This window comes from Silurus aristotelis (genome assembly GCF_946808225.1).
Source record: "Silurus aristotelis genome assembly, chromosome: 1".
Classification (NCBI taxonomy): Eukaryota; Metazoa; Chordata; class Actinopteri; order Siluriformes; family Siluridae; genus Silurus; species Silurus aristotelis.
Window position 1 is genome coordinate 7,882,400 of NC_139574.1, and position 17,873 is coordinate 7,900,272.

Below are 17,873 nucleotides of genomic sequence, written 5' to 3' on the forward strand. Positions count from 1 at the left end.
TTATTGATGTGCAGTTGATGCAGTGTGCATTTCTGTTTGACATTTTTATTAAAAAGATAAATAATAATAAATTAATAAAAGGCACGCAATTATAATCTTCAACGCAGCACACATGTATTTAGGATGTCCTTCCTTTACTCATATATATATATATATATATATATATATATATATATATATATATATATATATATATATATATATATATAATATAAACTCGACCGAAATATAATTTTTAATCACCAAACATTTGTTTTACTGATGCGCCGAGTCTCAAATCAGCACAAAAATCCTCCATGATGAACGCATCCGGCAATTAAAACAGTCCGTGTGGAAACATAGCAAAAGTGACTTTTCCAGCAAGACGTGGTCTATCCCCGAACTGTTACCACACTGAAGGCACACATTTGGGTAGGACATTTTTGGATGTGGTAGCATTTAATTTTCCCTTCACTTGAACTAAGAGACACAAACCTGTTCCAACATGAAAATGCGCCTGTCCAAAAAAATGTTTAAATAACAGCTCCATAAAGATATGCTTTACATGGTTTGGAGTGGAAGATCTCCTGCTATAGAGCTTTTCAACCCTATTGAAAACGATTGGGATGATTTAGAATGCTGACTGCACCCCAGGCCTTCCTTATTCTATACAAGTACCTAATTTTACTAATACCCTTGTGATCATATCTCTACAAGCACACTGTAAACTCTTCCTAAAGGAGTGGAGGTTAATGGGAAATAGGAACTAAATGTCCCTTGGGATGTTGCACAGTCAGTTATTCACAAACGTTTGTCCGTATAGTGTATATTCAGGCAGGATGTTTTTGTTCATTCAGAGCACGCTTTTCAGATTGTGGTGTTACCGATCTGAACTAATCCCTTTTGCGCTGGCCTTAACGCCTCTGATTTTATTTGTAGTCAAGAATCGCATCTTGTACTACGAAGGTCAACAGCTTTACATCAAGATTTATTAATCTATACACAGTCAGAGTGCTTTTTCACGGATTCCGTGTGACTCAGTAAAAGGAAGCGGTATTAGGGCTGTTTTTCATCACGGCCTCATTTAGATAAACCTAATTACCCTTCATTTTATTACCAACCTCGCTAATCGTTTAAATTATTAGAAGATTAACACCAGATAATATTCTTTTACTGGCAAGCAGCAGGATCCGGCCGGCAGCACGCCAGCGCCGCTGTTAAGAGCTTCTCAGCTTTTTGTTCAAGTCTGCCGTGTTGTCATTTTAAGCCTGTTTCTTTCTGTCCCTGTTTTAGATAAAAGAGATTAAATGGGGAGATGTTGGAGGCTGGACAGGCCAGGGAGGATCTCTGCTAGGAACCAAAAGGTAATGATTACACCTTGTGCAGACATTTGTCGTGCGCCCCTGACAAGCCTGCATGCGCTCAGGCGATCTCGATCTAATTAACTTCCCTGAATGTACCCGAGTCGATGTCTTGCCCTCTTTCCAGGACACTCCCCGCGAAGCACGTCGAGAAAATTGCTGAGCAGATGAGGAAATATAACATTAACGCACTGCTGGTCATCGGAGGATTTGAGGTATGTGGGGGAAAGACGGAGTATACGCGAATACCACGTTATAGATCCTCAAACCATGATCATAGATACTGTAGGTGTTCGAATGTATAATTCATAAATTGCTAAAGATTTGGGAATTTCACGTGAAATCTAAATATTTATCACGTGAAAGGCAGCGAAATGTTTTTTTTCAGCTGACCATGAGTTTTTAAAATTTATTATATAAATAACAGTATAGAATAATCACCAAGGTTCATTTTATCTCTAACACCATATACTGTACTACATCATAATATTATATATATATATATATATATATATATATATATATATATATATATATATATAATACTTATACAATTATAAGACAATTAGGCCAATGACTACAACTGTTTAAAAAATTATAAATAAACGGCAAGAACAGCCCTTTTTTTTTTTATCCTTTTATAGTTGTATTTAATGTAATTCGATGCCCTTTTTCAGCACCTATATACAGTCAATTCCTTACCATGTTCTCTTTTCCTTTCCATTGAAAATATTAAGACTAAACCGCTTTCCTTTTGACTGCTGATGCTGGATGACTTTTTCCGTAAATGTGAAAAAAATTGCGAAAAATTAAATAAAATAAAAGCTTCACCAGATTTTAATTTCTTTGAAAATAATGTTTTAAATCCATATGGGTTTAATTGAGAAGCAGATCCTGGTGAAAGAGCTCTCACTTTAGAAATAATTCTATTTCTGAGCAAACTATTGACATGTTATGTAACTTGGTGGGGAGAAAATTAAGAATGTATATCAAGCAATGGGATAACTGGTTTATAAAGGTGAAGGCTCACAGATTTCCCTATAAATTCCCATTATTATAAAGAATATAAGCAGGATCGTTTGGGACTATGGTTTGAGTTAATCCTGAACGAGACAGAGATGTATTTAATGTGTGATAAGACTTTTTTTTTTTTTTTGTTCTATGAAGTATTCAATTCTTGTCTTTTGCTCCCATTGGTTTATCGTTCACCTTTGATTTTTAAGAGTGTAAAAAGTAGCTATGCTTTAAATCCTAACATTTTAAACATCAGATATGAGAAAAGAACCATGGGCAATATGTCTTTAGTGTCATTTAATGCTAATCTCATCTGTAGAAATGTGTGTGTGAAATATATGCAAATGTCTAAATGAATCTTCAATGTCATTTCCTGTGTTTGGAGTGGTACCTTTGTCCTTTTCGTGCTGTCCGTCGTGATAGACCTGGTTCTTCCCTCGGCTCTTTCCCAATCCCCTCATCTGTCTCTCTTTTACCTTGTACCCCTGCACACTCTCCTAACACACTTCCCTCCGCACGGTTACTCTCCTCCAAGCAACACTAAAGCCGTGGCTCTGCCGTACCCCGCAGGCCTACCTGGGGATCTCCGAGTTGTTAGCAGCCCGTGGAACATATGAAGAGTTTTGTGTGCCAATGGTCATGGTGCCATCCACAGTCTCCAACAATGTGCCAGGTTCAGACCTCAGCATTGGCGCAGACACCGCACTGAACGCCATCACTCATGTAAGTGTGGCTGGTCGGCCCACGCACAATCACACTAGCTAGATGTTGCCTTCAGTTTACCAGGTTCACGCCTTCAGTTTACCAGCTTTATGCCGAGTCATCTCTATACAGTGTCATGGTTCTAATGTCTGAGTCAAACAAATCGGAAACGAAAGGTTTTGAACAATTAGTTTTAACCTGTACTAATTAGGTAAATGTCAGGGGTTTTTTTTTATTTTTAATTTTTTTTTTTATTGATCACATTAATAAAAACCAGTGCTGGCCGAAAAACACAAACCATGTACATGAGTAAAAGTAAAGATTCACTCTGTAAAACATGACTTCAGTAAAAGTACAAAAAGTATTTGCTTTCAAATGTACTTAAGTATCCAAAGTGCTATGATTTATTTCCTATGTTCCTATTATCATTTTTATCACAAGACTCTTTGCTTAATCAACTCAGTTTATATAAAAAGACTCGAATGTTACTCTTAACATACTAATCTATAAATAGAATGATATGGATGAGTCAAACACCGATTGATTTCTATTACAATTATCATGAGCCTAAAACCTACTTAAAGAAAATTCACGTAAAAAAAAGTCAGGAGTTTCTTCCATCATTCATTCCTCTCAAAATGTTCTGCTTGCTGTTAAACTAAAAGTAGCTGAAGTAAAAGTCTTCCCAAATAGAAATACTTGAGTAAAGTGCAGACATGTGAAAAAGATACTTAAGTACAGTAACGAATTACATTTACTTTGTTACTCTCCACCACTGCTAGAAATACATTGTATAAAAACCACAGGAGAAAACACTTTCGAAGAACTTGACACTAAACACGCCATCTCAGTGTGGGCAGTCGCAAAACTTATAGAAATAGAGTCTTTTTAGATTTATAGCTAGAGATCTCCTTAATATTTCTTTACATCCCTTTTAAACTGAATGTGCTATTGATACAGATGGATGAGGATGAGATCGAGGAGCCAGTAGGTCTTGAGGTTAGATCCCAGGCCTGTAGGAAAGCCATTGTCCCTGTTCAGACCAGTATCTGGATCCTATCCTCTTTTAGTCACCTTGAATTAAAGTGTTAGAGAAAAAAGTGCATGTGAAAAATGACTTTATGGGTCTTGCTGAAGTGTAACTGTTGAGTAATAGAGTAGTAGCTGTTGAAATATTGATAAATATCTAGCTGATAGCATTAATTAGATATGATTTGACAGAGGTTTAATACATAATGCTCCTATTCAAGGTTTTTGACGCGATATGGCGCTCGAACGCGATGCGATTGAAAAGACAGATGATATGCATTCATAACAGGATTCCACTTTCCTTTAATGAGCGCACTCACACTCCACGGCGATTACTGCGCCGTAACGGCCTGCTGATCGCGAGCGTGAGCCGGCGCTAATCATAAAGCCATTAGCCATTACCGATGATTAAAGCGTAAGTGCAGCGGCAACAGAGATGTTTGAAGTGCACAGGCTGGTAAACTGAAAGGCGAACTGGTAGCTCCCAGGTAAGTGACGATGCTGATGTCGACGGCGACGATGAGGCATGAAGGTACGCTGCTGGTTTTGTGCATGCCGTCTTGTATCCTGCCTGCAGACGCTCCACTTTTAGCCCCCTTTGAGTCGAGAGCCGATTTTCCCCCGAGTCTGAGCGACGTCGAGCAGCGTGAAACTTCCAGCACGATCACTTGTTTCAACTCGATCCACAGAGCATGCGCTCCAAATTCACCTTTAATGCACTCAGGATCAGAACGGCACCGAGCGAACACCGCCTCGGTAATGTAAATGCCGTCGATTAACCTCATCACGCCGCTGGAAGCCTGCCAAAATTCCTGATTGAGTTTTAATTTTCAGCTCTTAATTTGTAATCAAGCCTCGGCACGCGGCAAACATTTGCATAAATAATCGAGCTGAGTCATCTCTGAGAGAAGACTGCGGCAAAATCCGAGAAAAAAAATGATTACAGTATCGAGCATGAAATATAAAATAAGAACCGGGGGTAGATCAACACAACCTGTGTTTCTGCACTCTTCATCCTGCTGCTGTTGTCATGGCAATGCGGCGCTTCGGTAGTTTGTATGTTTTGTCACCCCGTCTTTTAGCATCACGCAATCCCACATCACACAGTGTGTGCTTGCGTGTATGCATACACCGACCCATGTGCATGCATGATGTATTTTGCCCCCACCCCCCACCCCCTTCCTCATCCCCCTACTTTCCTCTTCTGTCCAATGGGAAGCCGGCGCTTCTATCACTCGGTCAGTGTGTGATCGATGAGGTCCACTCCTACACCAAAACTCGCCTCAGCTGCTCTGACATGTCCACCGCAATGTGCTGTGTGTGTGTGTGTGTGTGTGTGTGTGTGTGTGTGTGTGTGTGTGTGTGTGTGTGTGTGTGTGTGTACGTACATGGGGTCATCGCAGGCGCTTGAGTGCCTGCTGCAGCTTTATGAGGCTCGCACCAACTATGAGGAGTTTTGCATCCCACTGTGTATGCTGCCTGCTACCATTAGTAACAATGTGCCTGGCACTGACCTTAGTATCGGGGCAGATACTGCCCTTAATGCCATTGTGGAGGTAAGAGAGCAACCACCGCCTCATTTACGCTAGACATATGCTAGACAAAACAACTTAAGTAAAAACCTAAAACTTTTCATGCTACCGGAAATCAAGTTGAATTTTCTGGAATAGTGCTGCAAATAATACCAGCTAAACTTACTAACACACTTATTATAAATTAAATAGTTTGACTAGAAACTTCATTTAATTTTACCTTATGATTTTTAATAAAAAAGCGTTGTGATAAATTGTAAAATAATTTTAAATAAGGTATAAAAAAACACCAAAAAAAAAAAAATCAAAACACATAAATGTATATTTGTTATTTATGAACTAAATATATATATATATATATATATATATATATATAAAGTATATGAAGTTAATTGGAGGTTAAAACTAATAAAGAAAAAATATTATCAACATTTAAAGAACAAATACATTGCAAATTATATTATTTGAATAATTAATCCAATGAACAAAGTAATTTAACATATATGCATAATAATTAATGATTATTCAATTATAAATGTAACAAATATTTCATTTAAAATATTTATAGTTTAGAATATATATATATATTTGATAAATATTCTAAACTATAAATATTTTAAATCACCTATTTATTACATGAAAAAAATAAAACACACACACACATCAGATCGAAGACTACTATGTTCACTGAATTGATGCAGAGAAAAAAAGATATAACTTGTGGTTAGTACACTGCCATGCTCCTGTGCTGTACTTACACAATATGACCAAAGGTTTGTGGACACCTAAACATAAGATTCCTATATGCTTTGTGCTTCCAATGTTCTATATAAAACACCCTATTCCACATTTAGTCCTTATATGCAGTTTGCAATAAGTCTTCTGGGAAAATGTTCCACTAGATGATAGAGTCTGCTGATAGAGATTTGTGCTCATTCAGCCACATGAGTTTAATAAATTCAGCTACTAATGTTAAAGGTCTGAAGTGCAGTCAGCGTTCCAATTCATCCCAAAGGTGTTCGATAGGGTTATAATCGGATCTCTATAGCGGGAGATCCTCCACTCCAACCCATGTACACTATCTCTTCATGGACGTGGCTCTGTGACACAGGGGTACTGTCATGCTGGAACAGATTTTGGTCTTCTAGTTCATTTAAAGGGAACATTTTCAGCTACCAAATATAAAGACATCCTATACAATAGTGTGGTTCCAACAGTTTGAGAACCACAACTTATTGGAAATAGTAAGGTGTCCCAAAACCTTTGTCCATATAGTGCACATTATATATACATTACTGAATTTAAAATCTGCTTTCAGGTATAATGGAGAAGCAAATCTATTCAAAGTGCTCAACTCAACTCAATAGGGTTGAGGTATATCTTATAAGAGAAAAATATTTCCATTATCATTCCACAGAAACAGCACAACTAGTTTTAGAGCTTAGTTGCACACGTTTTCCACACGTTTCATGGCAGGGAGTCAGCACGGTATCAGTGCTGGACCTGCTGACAAAATCTGTGTGTGTGTGTGTGTGTGTGTGTGTGTGTGTGTGTGTGTGTGTGTGTGTGTGTGTGTGTGTGATCAGACATGTGACCGTATTAAGCAGTCAGCCAGCGGGACAAAGCGGCGCGTGTTCATCATCGAAACCATGGGAGGGTACTGCGGTTATCTGGCCAGCGTGGGCGGTCTGGCAGCAGGTGCCGACGCCGCTTACATTTACGAAGAGCCTTTTGACATCCGAGATCTGCAGGTACACATCATACACAACCGTGTGTTTTATTACAGCAGGCTGATACAGCAGGCTGAGATGATAACACAAGTCTGGTGTTAGTCGTTAGATAACATAGCATGTTAGGGAAGAAGTTCAACATTAGAGAAATAGTATTGATTGGTGAACGATATTGGTGGAGTAAGGGTGGGCGGTGGGGGGGTGGGGGGGGTATTTGATGACACTTAAGGTTTTTATTTCTCTTATATTAAAACGCAACAATTTCATTTTTAGTATTTAAATAAAGGACACTGTAGAACCTGGTGTATCTTTAAGAGAGAGACAAGCAGACTTATCACTATGCTTCTTTCATCCAAACTTAACATACAGCATTTTTACAAGAACTGAGAAAAAATGTGGGATTTATACAAAAATACTCAACTCGCTTTTCCTGTCACTCGACTTACCTGCTTTTGCTTAGATCATGCATAGAGGCAAATTCTGCAGTTGATGTAGCAATTACAACATGAACGCATATATAATAATAATATTATTAATAATAAATATTACAAATCAAGACCATTTATTTAAGTTCATTATTTAGTTTTATTAAAAAAGAAAAATGAGCATTTAAGTGAGTAAAAATGCTGCAAAAGCAAATGTATGATGGTCAAAAACCGAAAGTCTGCAAAAGTCTAAAACAATGTAAAAGTCTAAAATTAAATAAAAAATAATGCATGATGATCAAACACAAAAAAATGTAATATAATTGCAAAAAAAAAAAAAGGAATAAAAAAATTCCTGAAACAGTAGCACAAGGATCAGCAACTTATCTAAAACAAATATAAACATAATTGTAATGTAATATATTATACACATCTTTAATTAATTGCAATTGAATTGTTTCATTGAATTATTTAATGTCTCTCTAAATATGTGATCATTTAAAGTACTAAATATGCAACTCCACAATCAATATCCTACTTAAAACTCTACTTTTTTATTCTACTTTATCTCGTACCTAAAACAGATACTCAGATATTTTTCTATGACTTTGGGCTTGTGGCAGTTATGAAAATCCAAGCTGGCTGCATCTGTGAATGCGACACCAACAGCAGAGGGCAGTCAGGGTGCTAATTTTGCCCTTTATCAATTTAAGGCTAAAAAGACGACTCGTTTAAGATCCAAATGAATTAAAATAACAATATAATAATAAATAGTTTTCAAAAAGTAATAATAATAATAATAAATGTGATAAATAGTAATAAATAATAAATATAATAAAGTTCACATCTACTAGATGACAGCAAAAAGAGAAATATTACTATTAAGCTGCACAGTGGCATCTTATATAAGTACTTAAATGTATTTAAACATTCTCTTATGAAAGCAGTATATACCGTTTTTTCACTGGGAGTGTGGATGGGGCTTCATTTTAGAGGCAAAATATTTTTTGTTCCTATATATATGGGTTAGGGTTAGGGGTTATAAAGTGTGGAGTGTAACATCATAGAGAGGTATAATCAAAGTCCTGCAGGTACAGTAGGACAGTGTCCATGATGGTATTCCCATTGTTGTTCATGTGATGTGTGTTACATCGCAGTCTAACGTGGAGCATTTAACAGAGAAGATGAAGACCAGCATTCAGAGAGGACTTGTTCTCAGGTTACTCCTTCCTTTCCTTCTCATTTCTCTACATGATCATTTTTAGAACGTCAAATTAGTCGTCAGTGTGTGTGTGTGTGTGTGTGTGTGTGTGTGTGTGTGTGTGTGTGTGTGTGTGTGTGTGTGTGTGTGTGTGTGTGTTAAACAACTTGATTTGGGATGTGTTAATTTTTTTTCTATGAATAATTTAAACTTTCTATCACTTTCGACACTCACACTCGTCTGTGCTCTCTGTATGTGTGTGTTTGGGCGTGGTGGTTTCTCAACGTGTGTTTCTTCAGGAATGAGAACTCTAGTGAGAACTACACAACAGATTTTATTTATCAGCTCTACTCAGAAGAGGGCAAAGGCGTCTTCGACTGTAGGAAGAATGTTCTTGGCCACATGCAACAGGTACACCTAAGTGTGTATACACACACACACACACACACACACACACACACACACACACACACACACACACACACACAATTTATACTCTTTGTCCATTTTTTTCTGATAAACTATGTATTACTGTAGTAAAATAATATTTTAACATCAGTAAAAAGAGGAAAAAAAGAGTTAAGAACTTTTTGTCTCTTTTTCTCTATGGATTTAAAACTTACATTTTTGTCCTGAAGAAGATTTTTTCCATATTGGGTACCAGCTGCTGTCATCATCAGGGGTCGCTGCTGCCACACAACCATTTTTTTTAAATAGAATTGCCACAGAAAAACACTGTGATTAATTAAAATATGTTCCATTTTATTCCTATAGCACTTTTGACAGTGACATTGTACCAAAGCATCTTTATAGAATTAAAATACTGTGAATATACATTTTAATATCATAAACAGCAGCATGAAAAATCCCTGGCTTTAGGGGGAACCCATTCTTATCTCTGTGACACCGAATGTCCATTTATTATAGTTCCATCAACTGTTCACTGATTGACACTTGAATGTAAACCGTTTTTAGCAGTTGAAGCCCGAAAATATTGTAGCAAACAGTTTTTTATTAATTGAGTCCAAATCCATCTTTTAGTTTAATTAGATCTGATTTCATTTCATCGAAAAAGTCTAGAGATATAAAGTCATTTTCTCTCTCTCAGGGCGGCGCTCCATCACCGTTTGATCGCAACTTTGGGACTAAAATTTCAGCCAAGGCCGTGCAGTGGATCACGAAGAAGCTGAACGAGTGCTACAGGCAGGGTAAGTGAACAGAGAGAGTGTTGACAGTATTCTAAAATGCTGAGAGAGTCTTGTGAGGAGACACAGATGCAGCACTGACACATTAATACAGCAACCACATAGCCAGCCCTACCTAGGCACTTACACAGCACAAGAACTGCCTCTTTTCCTTTTTTTACACCATGTTTCCAATGACTGTGGGAAAAACACAATACTGTGACTTGCATTAATATTTACCGCCTCATAAATAATACTTGAGTTAATGACATTAATTCTCACAAAAGTGTACAATATGTTTATAACATTTCATCGCTTTAAGCTTCTATATTCAAGAGAGATAACTGATAAATACCAGTTCGAAAAAATATAGGATATTCAATAAAAAAAAATTGACACTTTTCTTAATATAAAATTTTAATAAATATCACTTTTAATAAATAATGGACATTCAACACAAAACATTTGACACTTTTCCTAATATCAAATTTTAATAAATAAAACGTTTAATAAATATAGGGCATTCAACACAAATTATTATATACTTAATATAAGTTTTTTATAAATATCGCTTATAATAAATATAGGACATTCAACACAAAATATTATATACTTTTCTTAATATAAAATGTTAATAAATATCAGTTTTAATAAATAAAGTGAAAGTGAGCTGCTAAATTATTTACAAATTATTATTATCAAGGAATGAGGGAATACTTATGCAATCATCCTTTTATTTGTAAAATGTTCTAATTTTGTGTAGATTCATGCCATTCACATTATTTCAATTCCAGTTTGTAAAGTCAAAATTATACTTCCAGATTGAGGATATTCCGGCTCAGTTTTACATACATTTCCATGTTCCTATATTCAAGGAGGGATCCAAAACTTCCTGAATTTTAAAAACATTCTAATCATTTCTGCTTGTGATGCGATATGCTTGTGCCAGCGTTTCTCAGACGTTCCTGGAAACATTTCCTCTCAGACATTTTTGTTATTTTTTTTATCTTCTCTGTATTTCTTCCTGCGTGACAAATATTTTCCCCTTCATTCTCATTTTTAATCTCAGGAACAAAAATAGGAAAGAACAAGGAGTAGGGTTTTTGCAAATACTATTGAAAACAATACAATCTGGTGCCAGTTCTGTGTCCACTACTCAAGAGTTTTTCTCTCATAAATGCTTAAGCACTCCAATGAAAATTGTTGATTTACAATCCCGTCAGGGGAAGAAACTCTTTATGAAGTCTGTTAATGTCAGTTCATGTCTGGACAAGCCTGTTAATGTAAAAAAAAGTGATCAATATTGTTATACTGGGAATTTTTGGGCCCTAACTTGTATATTCCTTTTTGGCAGGTCAATTAGGCAGTGATATAAACTATATAGACAAAAGTATTGTGACATCTGACCAGCCATATGTGGTACTTCCTCAGACTGTTACCACAATTTTGGAGGCACACAATCGTATAGGATGTCTTTGGATAGCCTTAGCATTAAATTTCCCCTTTGCATGAACTAGGAGACCCAAATCTATTCCTGCATGAACATGTGCACAAAGTCAGCTCTATGAAGACATGCTTTAAATAGTTGGAGTGGAAGATCCTAAGTAGCCTTCTGTAGAGCTCTGATTTCAACCTTATTGACTTCATTGGGATGAATTGGAGCGCTGAGCGCACCCCAGGCCTCACCACCTTACCTACATCAATTCCTAACAACTTTTTTAGCACAAATCTCCACAAGCACACTCCGAAATCTAGTGGAACATCTTTCCTCGAAGAGCGAAGGTTATTTTAAGAGTACACGGGGATTAAATGTAAAATAGGATGTTCAAAAAGCTCATACAAATGTTATGGTCAGGTGTCTACAAACCTTTGTCTCTATAAGCTGTATAGATAAAGATGATGCATGGGCAGTGTATTGCAGTTACATAATGATGTTTATTTTATTCTTATATAACCCTTATTATACTATCGAAATTAATAATTGTACAAAAGCCTTTTGTTTGATTTCACCAATGTGTGTGTTTTTGCCTTTTTCTGCTGTGCGTATGGCCGACTAAAGACGAAGGTAACTGTTTACATTTAAACCCTCAACCATAACATTCATAGATTTTCATCCTCATGATCTAAAAGAAAATTAGACTGCTATGCTTTTACATCCTACTAAAGAATGAACATGTCTGTTCCACAAAATAGACGTGATTTTCTGAAATTGTATTCGTTTTTGGGGACGCTAACCGTGCCGTAACTGATGCTATCCAAGATCTATGGTTAAATACATTAATTTACTTATACAGTGGTGGATAAAGTACACAAAGTATGTACTTGAGTTATGACTCTAGTAAAAGTACAAATGTATTTGCCTTTAAATGTACTTAAGTATCCAAAGTTCTATGATTTATTATGTCTATAATGTTCCTATTATTATTTTTATCACAAGACTCTTTACTTAATCAGTTTCTGTGGAAAGACTCTAATGTTACTCTCAGAAAAACAATCTATTAATAGATTTATATTAAGGAGTCAAACACTGATTGATTTCTATTACAATTATCATGAGCTTGCTTTCGACTACCGTATTTTTCGGACTATAAGCCGCTACTTTTTTCCCCACGTTTTGAACCCTCCGCGGTTTAAACAACGAAGCGGCTAATTTATGGATTTTTCCTGGGTTTTTCCCGGTTTCACAAACTTCAAGCCAAAAAACTGAACCCCATAACATCAGACCAATGAAATTTCCAAACGAAAACGAAAAACCGCATCTCACCTGTGTGATAAACTCCCCAGAGTAATACAGTGGTACTTTGACCTACTGCTTATTTATGTTCAAAGTAAAAATATTTGTCAAATTCAGTGGGTGCGGCTTATATAAGTGTACGCTTTATAGTCCGGAAATTACGGTATTTAGAGGAAACCGTGCAAAGTTCGAGTGAGGAGTTTTTTTTAGCATTTATTCCTCTGTAAATGTTCTGCTTGCTGTTAAACTGATGCTGAACTGTATGTTCAAAACGCGCTCTTCCCTGAATGCTTGACCACTAAAGTTTTTATCAGCTCATAAATTACATATCGCTATTTGACTTTGAATTGTAGTGAAGTGAAAGTCAAAGTCTCCCCAATTGGAAATACTTGAGTAAAGTACAATAACAAATTACATTGACTTTATTACTGTCCACCACTGATCATGTGATCCTCGAAAATTAATACATTTTCATATAATAGTTTGTTTTTCTGATGTTTCAGAGCTACTGTTGATACGTGCTTAGTGATCATACATTGTGACAACGTAATGATAATGATATGTTTGTATGAGGTATTCGAAAATTGGGGCAGTGCGATAGCATGGTGCAGGGAATCCCAATGCAAAGCAGAAGCACCTTGAACTTCCTGATTCTCCTGTAGCATCAAATCATGAAACATTTTACTCCTCTTTAAACCGCAGTGATTTGCAGACGATTACAGGTTGAAAGTGTGCCATAGTTTTTTGCCCATTTATGCGGACATTCAGGGGAAATCACTGGTCACTGTCCATCATCTCCATTTCATTGAAGTAAAGATAATACAGTTCACCATGAATGCAAACGGTTTTATAACCCGTATTGGAAAACTCTTTCACCTCTGATATCGTTCACGGATACCGATACCAAAAAATTGCAAAATAACACTAATATATGCCGCAGCTTTTTTATTGTTAATCAAAACATTCTTCTAGATTCCATTTTGGATTCACCATACAGAAACAATAATGTTTTGCTGTTACAAACAAATTACACCAACCAGAATTTACAAAATGCTGTCAATTAAACTGTGGCTGCCGTGTGTGTGTGTGTGTGTGTGTCCTGCAGGGAGAGTGTTTGCTAACACCGAGGACTCTGCCTGTTTGTTGGGGATGCGCCGCCGCAACCTCGTCTTCCAGCCTGTGGTTCAGCTGAAGGACGAGACGGACTTCGTGTACGTATGAAGACGTTTCTCCTTTCACGTCACCCCTAACATGACCTAATGTTAAAAATAAAATAGTGCTGCTCTGCACTGATGCGAGCTTTTTCAGTTCCAGTTAATTGGTGTCGCTGTTTTCTCCATTTGAAGCTACATTTGTAGACCTCATGCTTGTTCCGCTTGCTGTGTTTATTATCACATTATCATTTAGTCTGTTTCCTGTAGGGCTTTCACAACAAATTCCACAGTTCAAAATTTCATAATATAGGCTCTTCAACCAGCTCCAGAGATATGAGCATCCTTGGTCAGATCTTGTATTGGAAATCCACCTATAATACATAAGAAATGTTGCAGTTAATCCAAAAATGCACATCCCACCTTTTACTTTTAATTGTATATAAAGGTTTCGGGCCAAATTTTCCCAGACATGTACCTGTTTTTTCTCTGTTACATGCGGTTAGAAGCTTTTCGTGTCACAGCGTGGTTTCTGCAGCCATTTTATCAACTTTAAGTTCCACATTGGTCGTTTCGTAGGCTGTTTGAGTTGATACCCACTGTTTTTCATCCCTACTTTAATGGAAAAGCCCCCCCCACTTATCAGAAATGATTTGGAGAGTGGATCATTCTTAGCTCAGTTCAGGCCATTTTATGCTGTTAGATTGAGATATATATTTTAGTCACTTAGGGAATTATGTACTTTCTGTCTCCTTGGGGGTGCTTTGGTTCGGTATAAGTGTAACCCCATGCCGTGTTTAACACATAACTTTTATAAATGTGGAAAAGCATTAGGCTGCACATTAGATGGCTGTCAGAACACATGTAACAATTCAAGATTTCTTAATATTTATATAATCAAAGACAAGTCATCTTTAGAATTATGCTGTTAGTAAAGAAAGAAGAAAGAAGAAATGTCTTTTGTAATGTAATTGGCTTATTCTTGTGCAGAAAATGACCTTTAATTAAAGTTAATTTATTCTAAGAAAATGGAAAAATAAATCATTCTGGAGTTCAGTCAAATGAATAATGCCTATGAGTTGACTCTTGTATGAATAAGTGTGTGTGTGTGTGTGTGTGTGTGTGTGTGTGTGTGTGTGTGTGTGTGATCTGTAATGCAAGGAATTAATAATGGTATTAACATGGTGTAATTGAATGAAATCTGGGTTATTGTGACAAATAAATTATCCATCTTGATGTATTTCTTACTATATGATGGTATGGTACAAATACAGTAAAACAATGGTGTGTGTGTGTGTGTGTGTGTGTGTGTGTGTGTGTGTGTGTGTGTGTGTGTGTGTGTGTGTGTGTGTGTGTGTGTGTGTTTTTAGTCACAGGATTCCTAAGGTACAGTGGTGGCTCAAGCTTCGTCCCCTGATGAAGATTTTGGCCAAGTACAAGACGAGCTACGATGTGTCTGACTCTGGACAGCTGGAACATGTCGTGCGCAGCCGAGGCAAGGAGAGCGACGTCACTAGCTCCATCTGAAGCCAGACAAGCTCGCAGCAGGGCCAGAGGCCGTCTAGTGTGTGCCGATACATTCATCTTAATTGTGACCCACCTGCTTTTCATCGTGATGTTTAACCCCGCTTATTCCCCCCAATCCCTTCCCCAGTTATGTGTGTCCTTAATATGCTATACGGAGTGTTTCTAGCCAGAGATCAGTTCTCTGCTTTTTAGTGCGTGTCGATGATGTAATCCACTGTCAGCTGCCTCAAACATTCACCTCTGCTGCGTACGCTCACTGTTACGGTTAAAGCCGAGCTGTACTGTAGATCCACGTGTTAGTTTCCAGATGCTGTAACTTATTTATGAGTCTACTCAGTGCAATCTACTTGAGCACAGTTTGGTGTGTGAATGTGTAAATATCATGTGCTTCAAAAATAAAGTACACATTCACCTGCTTGCTGAACCTCTTGAGGATTCGTGTGTTATTTAAATTGTTTTATACAACTCGTCCTCTGTGTACACCACAGGCACAACATTATGACTGCTGACCGGTGAAGTGAAGAACCATGATTATCTCTTCATTAGTAAGTGGGATATTATTAGACAGCGAGTGAACATTGTACTTAAATTTGACGTGTTAGAAGCAGGAAAAATGGGGGAGCGTAAGGAGTTTGACAAATTGTGACGTCTAGACGACTGGGTCAGAGCATCTGCAGCTCTTGTAGGATGCTCCCAGTCAAGGCTCAATGATGCACATGGGGAGCGAAGGCTGGTCCGTGTGGTCCGGTCCAACAGACGAGCTCCTGTAGCTCAAACTGCTGAGGAAGTTCAAACTGTTAATGCTCGATGGTTCAGGACTTTTCTGGTGGCAAAAGAGGGACAACACAATATTAGCAGGGTCGTAAAAAGTCCAAAAACAAAAAATCTTAATTTTAAACAGGTCTCAATTTTTCAATGTCCATGTAACGCTAAAGTTTTTTTGTTTCCGTGGTGGAGTAGTTTTTCCTAGGCTAGTTCAAATAGAATTTGCTGTATTAGGACTACAATTGACAAAACACAGGCGTAAAACAGATTTTATTTTTCAGCTATGGGGAAGCGCAAGTTTAATAATACTTGGTTTGAAAAAATTTTTATTTAGGGCTTGGTTAAGGTCAGTTTATATTATAGTATTTGTGTGTTCTGGATGCTGTGATATAGATCTAAAATATTATTCCTTCTCTTTTTCTGACGTTAAATCAACATGGACGTTCACAGTATGAACAGCACTTAAAAAGATCAAACTCATAAACATTCATGAGTTTGATATTTTATTGCTTATAGCATACATTTTTTCAGTATAACTTGTTAACTATTTAACAATCTCTTCAGTCTTGAGTTTCTTACAGACTGGAACAGGTTTTCCTCTGAGGTTGCCATGTAGCTGGCTTTACCCCTCTTGTCCTTGTCCAAAATCATGAGAACAAGATGCTTCCACCACCATGCTTCAGTACTGAGTAGTAATGATTTCACTTCAAATTTAGAGCCTTGTCCTAAGGCCATGAAGGTGGTTTTGATCTCATCTCCGGTTAATCAGAGACATTTTTCTCATGTTTGCTCCAACTGGCAAATGCCTTTATCAGTTCAATTCTATTTGGTTATTTTTCAAGTACAACTTCTCAACAGTTTGTTTTAACCCCTGCAGCAGGCCTCTTTGAAAGGGATTGTGGAGGGTGGATTGAAGATAGGTGCTCAGATTTTAGGTCACTTTAGATAATGCTGTCTGCCAGTTTCCATAAATGCAAATGGGAGAACCAACCAAAGCTCAGATAGAGTTTAATTTCGCTGCATATATAACTACTACTACCAGTCCACTAAGAATGGACTGAAACTGTTTGTGAAGAAGCAATATTGAACTTCCACCTCATATTCTAAACAGATTTGACTAGTCTATTCCATCTTAATTCCTTGTAATGTTCTGTTTCTTTAACCAGTCCAGTGTACCATAGTGGCTTCACTCTTTAACATCTGCTCCAGTCTTGATTTTCTTATAGGCTGGGATAGGTTTTTTCTGCAGATTCCCTGTATTTGGCTCTACCCCTCCTTGTGCAGCATCCTGACTAAATGCTACCACCACCATGCTTCAGTACTGAGTAGCAAGAAGTTTGCCTTAAATGTAGAGCACTTTGCTAAGGCAATGTGGGGAGATTTTTGGGGGGAATTCTTTGAAATAAATTGATAGAATAGAAAGGTGAAGACCCATTCAATTAATTAATTATGCTTCACTCTCAAACGTGGCCATATGGCTGAAAACATAAAATACCTCCTCCACAGCATAACACAGCTAATAGTTTCAGCTAGCTGCCT

The 17,873-nt window shown here is 37.1% G+C and overlaps 1 protein-coding gene across 5 annotated transcripts in view; it reads left to right on the forward strand.

Moving 5' to 3' along the window:
* Window positions 1-15,993, forward strand: part of pfkpa (phosphofructokinase, platelet a) — a 46,518-nt gene extending 30,525 nt beyond the window's left edge. For 2 of the 5 annotated variants that reach the window (XM_083545955.1, XM_083545957.1), the window contains exons 14-22: window positions 1,273-1,343; window positions 1,468-1,555; window positions 2,925-3,077; window positions 7,204-7,368; window positions 8,930-8,991; window positions 9,273-9,384; window positions 10,082-10,181; window positions 13,997-14,102; window positions 15,413-15,993. In XM_083545955.1, coding sequence (XP_083402081.1) covers window positions 1,273-1,343; window positions 1,468-1,555; window positions 2,925-3,077; window positions 7,204-7,368; window positions 8,930-8,991; window positions 9,273-9,384; window positions 10,082-10,181; window positions 13,997-14,102; window positions 15,413-15,569 — 1,014 coding nt within the window. In that variant the 3' untranslated portion in view covers window positions 15,570-15,993. Of the gene's footprint in view, window positions 1-1,272; window positions 1,344-1,467; window positions 1,556-2,924; window positions 3,078-5,488; window positions 5,642-7,203; window positions 7,369-8,929; window positions 8,992-9,272; window positions 9,385-10,081; window positions 10,182-13,996; window positions 14,103-15,412 lie in introns of all 5 variants that reach the window. The other 3 variants (XM_083545954.1, XM_083545956.1, XM_083545958.1) reach the window with 2 other exon arrangements.
* The last annotated feature ends 1,880 nt before the right edge of the window (window positions 15,994-17,873 follow it).